This window comes from Alligator mississippiensis, chromosome 11 (genome assembly GCF_030867095.1).
Source record: "Alligator mississippiensis isolate rAllMis1 chromosome 11, rAllMis1, whole genome shotgun sequence".
Lineage (NCBI taxonomy): Eukaryota > Metazoa > Chordata > Crocodylia > Alligatoridae > Alligator > Alligator mississippiensis.
This window is the reverse complement of record NC_081834.1, coordinates 65,955,539-65,963,031: the sequence shown is the minus strand read 5'-3', so window position 1 is coordinate 65,963,031 and position 7,493 is coordinate 65,955,539. Positions and strand designations below refer to the sequence as shown.

Here is a 7,493-nt window from a genome sequence, read left to right as displayed (position 1 = left end):
CTACCTGCTTGCTTATACTGTTCAACATGGTGATATTGCTGCATGCAGAATTTATACAGTGAGTATACAGTTTGTGCAAATAGCAGTCAATATTTTGCATAATCAATCCCTTTGAAAAAATAGCTAATTCCATTGTTAAAAGCATAACACTGATGCTAAATATTTAGTTAGTAACCAATTGCTTTGCTGGGCTGATTTGGGCTGATAAGGGTAGGGAGATCTCAAAAAGGTCAGGTTTTTTCCATTGATTTAGGCTGTATCACCATGGAGGAGAAGAGGAAGACTGTTCTCATCAACTTCCTTATTTGAAAAAAAGAACAAATTAGAAGATTTTTATATCAGCTCACAAAAACATATAACTTCTTTAATTGTGATGGTAAAGAAATGAATACAGATTCTCAGCTGGTATAAGTCATTGCAGCTCTACCTCTGAAGTATACCAGCTGATAGTTTATCTTAGAATAGGTTTTTGACTTGCCATTCATTTTTTTAAACAAACATTTCAATAATTGAATATATATATACATATGTATATTTTTTCCCCCAGGGTGAAGGATGAATTCCTTTGATCTGACTCCAAAATGGTTTCTCAGCTCAGGATTTTGGTTGTTCAAAACTATTACAATGTGAGTATATTTTAAAGTGTTTTAAAATTTTACCTCTGAGATACACTAGATTCAAAAATGAAATGACCCAAGAAGGCTGTTGTCAATTTACTGAGAAAGAGGTATGACACAGCTCATGGTCATAGAGATTAGTAGCTAATATATTGGTGTGTGGTTGGCTCAGGACATCAGTACCGGGAGTACAGGGCCTTGTTTCCAACATCATTGGTTCCAATGGAGCTTTAAGTTCATAAGTGATCAAGAATTGGAATCTGATAAGCTACAAATGATATGTTACAGGGGTGTAGGTTGTAGCCATGTTGGTGTAAGGACATAGGCAGACAAGGTTCTTTGGGTAAATTTGGTATCTTTTATTAGACCAACTCAAATAGTTGGGAAAATTCTTCTTAGCAAGCTTTTGGGTTTAAATACCCTTCATCAGGCTGGGGAAACATCATACTAAATGATATGTTAGTACCTGCAGAGAGAATCTCAAATGGCACTGCTATAACTGACCAAAAAATCCAGCTGATGTCACGTTAACAATCAAAGGATGAGATTTCATTTACATTGATGTTGAATTTAGTGACAGGAATAGACTTATGGCTAAACCCTATTTCACCTTCTTGTGCTTCAGTGATATTTACATCATAATTTAATGGCAATTTTTGGCACCTAAGCCTAGTTTGGTACCATATAGCTACACTTGCCCTATACCACCTTCCTGAGTATAGATGCTAAGCTGCATTTGCCTGCATAGATACCCAGGGGGAACAGAATTGCCAGCACTCATGCTAACATTCTTGAGTCACACAAAAAAATATGACAATCAAGTGGAGGAGGGCAGCCTTCTCACCTTTTAGCTCAATAACTTAGCGGTTAGGGCACTTCCCCTGGAGCAGGACACTGAGTACTAGACCCCAATCCCTCTGCCTTTCTAGAAAGGGTTTAAAGAAAGTAGTCTAGTCACCAAAAAATGCGGGGTAGACATTACCTATAGTGTTGTCCATGGCTTCTCTTGAAGATGGCCAACTTGTCAGGCAGTATGGGAATCTACATGAGGCTGGGTATAACAGCACAAGGTAGAATGAAGGTGAGATAGATGGTGCATTGCAAATAAGGGGGACCTGGGTTGTAATTTCAGCCCCTGTCCTGAATAGGGAAGATATTGCCCCAGTATTGGTTACCTGTTTTATACAATGAATATTAAGCCCAAGAAACAGTAGGCCACTGTCAAGCCAAAGGTTGAAAAGTAGTTTGTGCAAGGACTAGCTCATGCTCTGCTTTTGGACACTTTGCTGCAAAACTGGAGATGGAAATCCAAACCTCCTCCTCACACATCTGCTTAGGATCCACAATTCATATATTGAAGTTGCTTACATTGCTGTGAGCCTGGAGTAAATTTCAAAAGACTTCTGGCTTGGTATGCTGTTTTACACATAAATTTAGGTCTATTGCTTTCATTGGCAACTTCACTGTTTTCAACCAGTGAAAGTGAGATTAGGACAATTGTCAGGAATAACAAAAACATCTAGGAATATTTCAGTTTCTAAATTTTTTGGGATCCTTTCAAAATCTCAGCTTGTTTCCTACTACAAAATTTCACAGTTGCATAGCATCTTGAATTCTATCATATACATAGAAAAAAGCCTTGTACATAATCATTTTAAGATTATCAGAAAGATTAGATTTTATTTTAAAAAGTGTTTGTTGACATTTTGTGGTATGGGACTAGTATTTGTAAGTCTCAATTTCAAGAGGAAAAAGATAGTTTTAGATAATCTCCTTATCATCAATATTCAGATTCGTATCCGTTAAAGAAAATAACGAAAGCAATGAGAGCCACAGCAAAATAAATACACTAGTTAAGATTTACAAAAAAACTAGAACTCATGGTTCCAAAATGATAAGTTTTATTAGACCAACTGGAAAATGGCAAGAAAATTGTCCTTTTCTGCAAGCTTTCAGGATCAAAGTCCCTTCATCAGGCTCTGGGAAAAGCATAGATGGTACAAGATGGTAAAAAGTCCCCATAGGTAGGAAATAAACTTCATTTTTGCACAGAGAGAGCTGAAGATGGAAGTCTGTCCCTCTGGGTCCATGAAAGTTAAGATTGCACCTTTTGTGCTACTTCTGTCTTTTTCAGCTATGAGAAGAAAAACCCTTTGATCATTTAAGTTTCTGTAAAGATTTGGTTTCTTATCAAGTTCCTCTTGTGGCTGAAGTATGACCCTGATATAAACAGGTGTTTTGTATCATGTGACTGAGAGTTGTGGTCTGTTGATGTCAATGGAAACTCTCACATGAATAGCTATACATCTATATATTATCTTACACAGATATATTCAAAGTTTTTTCATGCATTGACTATTTTCAGGAGCCTATATCTCAGATGCTATTGAAAGAATGTTTGTATTTACATTAGAAAGGGTGAAAATGGGATTAGTTGATTTCCTATGTAGATTAGACCAAAATATGAGTACGTAAATCTGGGATTTTACAAAGCATCTACCAGAGCTAGATGCCTAACTCCCACTGCCTTTTCCAATTCTCTTTGAAAACATATAGATCTCACCCCATATGAACAAGTCAAACCTAAACTCATGTTCTGAATTTAGCAGTACAGGTTTCCCTCACTTTATGCCATACATGTGTTCCTGGAAAACAGCACATAACTTAAATCTGCATAAAGAGAACCAACTGTACAATGTAACGAATCAGGATACATTCCAAGGCCTCAACTGTACTGAACCACAGACCTATTTCTACCACGTTGGACAATGATTGAGGAGCACAGACTCACACAGGAGATGATATTTTGGTGTGTCTCACTCCCACAATGCACTGCACAAAGCAGCTAACTGCAGGCTTCCACCACACTGATCACATAAGAGTGAATTTACCTTGCATATAATGACATTTTGATATAAAAAGGGTCATCACATAAGAATGAATTTGCAAATACAGAACTGCATAACACGAGGGAAACCTAGAATATGATTTAACTGCAAAATCCAAATTCCAAAAGCAAACACAGTCATCTTTATGAATGTCACTGAGGGTGAAGTTGCACATTACACTCAGATGATACCAAATCTGTGGAATGTTAAACAGCATTAAAATGTGAATGTGCTGTAAGCAGTTGAATGCCATTCCTTGGCTGTACAACTCTGATTTGCCAGTAGAGGCCTGGCTAGCAGGGGCATGGCTAGGAGACAGGACACCTGGGTTCTGTTCCTTCTCTGGGGTTAGAGGAGCAGGGGAAGCACATTGCTCATTTTATGTCTCTGGGTAAAAAATGAAAAATACTTCTTCAGTTTCATTGTTTTGGCAGGTAAAACAGCTGACTCCCCAGGGAAAGAGAAATCACACCAGTGTGAAGGAATTCATCCTCCTGGGATTCCCTGGGGCCCTATATTTGCAGATCTCCCTCTTTGTGCTCTTCCTCTTCATGTACATCATGACTGTCACAGCAAATATGGCCATCATAGCCTTAGTGATGATCAGTCAACGTCTACGTACTCCCATGTACTTCTTCATCTGCAACCTCTCCTTCCTGGAGATTTGGTACACGACAGCTTGTGTGCCCAAAACCCTGGCCAACCTCATGTCCCAAAGCCAAACCATCTCTTTCACCAGCTGTATTTTACAGATGTACTTTGTTTTCTCCTTTGGCTGCACAGAATATTTCTTCCTGGCTGTCATGGCCTATGACCGCTACTTAGCCATATGCCACCCACTTCACTATAGCTCCATCATGAATAATACCTTGTCCATTCAGCTTGCTCTTGGTTGTTGGGTCTGTGGTTTCCTAGCTATTTGTCTTCCAGCATATCTGATTGCCAGACTGTCTTTTTGTGGGCCTAATATCATTAATCATTTTTTTTGTGACATAGCCCCATGGATAGTTCTCTCCTGCACAGACACTTATGTTGTTGAGCTGGTGGCCTTTATCACCTCATTCATTGTCATCCTGGGTTCATGTGCAATAACCCTAGTGTCCTATGTTTATATTATCTCCACCATTTTGAACATCCCATCAGTCAAAGGCCGTAAAAGGGCATTTTCTACTTGCTCTTCTCATCTCACCATCGTAATTATCTGGTACGGCTCCACCATATTCCTGCATGTCAAGCCTTCCATTCAAAACTCACTGGAATTGACCAAAATAGTCACTGTCTTAAATACTATTGTAACACCACTATTAAATCCATTCATCTATGCACTCAGGAACACAGAGGTGAAAGAAGCTGTGAAGCATGTCTTCAGAGGGAAATAAAGTTTTGTTTTCAAAAGGCTGGGAAGTTGATGCAGGATTGACCCCCCCCTCTTCCCGTCCCAAAAAATAACAGCATATTAAAAAAAAAACCAAAAAAAACTTTGGCATGTTATTGATCTGTTACTTTTATAGAATTTACATTTAACAGAGTTAGCCATATGCCAGTCATCTGTTTCTAATATGCATGGCCAAATCTGAAGTACATTTGGAAGGAGAACTCTAATTAGGTTCCTAGTCAGACAGAAGCACATAATGTTTTCATTCCCCTTTCCTTTGTTTCTGATACACGAACATTTCAAGATACTAGTAAATTCAAAATCATACTTTGTATTTTAAGAATTCTGGCACAGTGGACTGTAGGTATATAGGAATAGCTTGCAAAATTTCGACAAAGTCAAAACTAAATCCAAAAGCCTTGTTCTGATTCATCTTCAAAACTACGCATAAGACAGAATGGTTTGCATGATAACTTGCTCTTAGACCCTGGCCCTGAGAATTCCAACAGTATTTTATTCCATCACAGATAAAGAATAATCCTTTAGCTATTTTGGTATAGATGTTGTATGTACTGAATTCTGTTCCTGCCGTGAATCCTACCATACAATATAAGCCTAACTCTAATAAGGTTTTAGATCCAAATAATGACTTCCAACCCTAAGTGTACTGTGAACATCTTGCTTTCTTGTAGTTTCACATTAGGTGGGGCCATATGCCCAAAAGAATCTGTTAAAAGAGCTGAAACAAAATAAGCCAAACAAATTTCCCTCTAGCACTTGAGATTTGACAAATTCCACAGAAATTCCCGTTACTTTTTTAAGTGCCTCTGCATTTTTGGATTCCAGTGAGAAAAGAAGCACCAAAAATGGAAAGGAGGAATCCAGTCCTTGCAGTATCTTCAGAGTGGAACCAAGAATCTATGAGATCCTGAGAAGTACACACATATTGGAAGATCACACTTCAATTTTCAAACCACTGAAGATGGGAGAAAGCTGAGATTCTTATGCGTTTTGCTGATTGTAGCAACTGGGGCTTTAGGAAAAACAGCTGTAAATGGTAACAGAAGTGGTAAAACTGTATGAGCTGGAAGTACTGATACCACTGCTTTTGAGTGCTAGGTTGTCTCCCCAAATAAGTGAAGCTCTTATGTCACTAAAACTTTCTGAGGTTCACCTGCTTTGTAGCACTAGATATGTAACTGTCAACATACAGAAGTGATACCAATTTACAGAATAGGATACAGTCTGTGAAATATTTATTTATTTATTTTTTTAATGTATGGAAGTGATCTGCACATCTAACATTCCTTTGATATCATTCTTTCAACCATCACAACTTTGCTAAGATCTGTCCTTACCTAATGCTGAAGCACAGAGGCTCAGAAATGGTCACTTGTTAATCCATATAGGTGGTCACCTATAAAATTCACATCTGTATTCTGCTTGAGTCTGATGAGTTATGTGGATATAAATCAAAAATTTTTCATGTGTAGTGAGCACGCAGGTAGCAGCTCATCTTGCCGGTTCATAGATTCATAGATGTAGAGTCGGAAGGGACCTTGCAGATTTTCTAGTCTGACCCCCTGCCCTGGGCAGGAAAGAAAACTGGGTTCTAATGATCCCAGCTAGGTAAGAGCCAAGCCTCCTTGTTGCAGAGCACCAAGGTGCCCTGATCCTAAAGAGGAAAAACTGCTAGAGGAAAAGCTCTAGCAGTGCATAAGGAGCCCAGCTGGTGGTTGCCAGGGCAACGGGAGTCAGCAAATGACCCACACCTGCTAGCAGTCAGCTGGCTGCAAGGGGCAAGGCCTGGCTCTTATAAAGCCCAGGAGCTGAAGCTAGGGAGTTCCCTGCCAGCAGCCAGAGAGAGAGGAGCTCCTGGAAGAATGATGCGAGGAGAAGCCTGACTGCAGGTACCACTAGCAGAGTAAAGGGTAGCAGCTCCAAGATGTCCGAGCACCGTTGTTACTGCCAGGTGGCGTATGTTTAGGTTCTAGCCAAGGAGCTCAAGTTTCTGTTGTGTTGTTGTTACACTGGTGGTTTGGGTGAGGCTCTAAGGGGTTGGAGGAGGCCTCATAGGGGACCCACAGCAGTGTGGGGGCCCCAGCACCAGTAAGGGTGCACCTTACAGGGTGCTTAGACCCCAGCTCCAGAGGGGCATTTGAGAAGCCCCAGTGCGGGTGTGGTGAGCCTCAGAAAGGGGGCACTATTGGAAAGCCCTAGTATGGGTGCGGTGAGCCCCAGAGAAGGGGACAGCTTACTGGCAAGCCCCAGAGAAGGGCTGTTAGACTGAGAAAGCCCAATGTGGCCACAGAGAGCCCTAGGACTGGGTGGTTTGATTGAAAAGGCCCATAGTGGGCACAAAGGGCCCCAGGAAGGGGCGGCAGTACTGAGAAGGCCCAGAGAGAGGGCCACCATACCGAGAAGGCCCAAGAAGTGCGGGCATGTGTGGGGAGAGGGGGAGGGGGAGAGAGACTGAACAACATCTATCTGAACTGCGAGGCTTGGGGCGTGGTATAAGCGGTGGTTGGAGCCATGCATAGCCCATAAGGCTAGGGTGCCCCAAAGCACCCGTTTGTAGGACAAGAACCACGAGGGGTCTGGGAGTCTACAGGA

At 40.8% G+C, this 7,493-nt stretch overlaps 1 protein-coding gene across 1 annotated transcript; it reads left to right on the top strand.

Moving 5' to 3' along the window:
- Positions 1 to 1,629: 1,629 nt before the first annotated feature.
- On the top strand, positions 1,630 to 4,884 carry LOC106739801 (olfactory receptor 6F1-like). Its single transcript, XM_014605398.2, has 2 exons — positions 1,630 to 1,698; positions 3,940 to 4,884. Exons 1-2 carry the CDS (start codon positions 1,630 to 1,632, stop codon positions 4,882 to 4,884), a joined length of 1,014 nt encoding a protein of 337 aa, XP_014460884.1.
- The last annotated feature ends 2,609 nt before the right edge of the window (positions 4,885 to 7,493 follow it).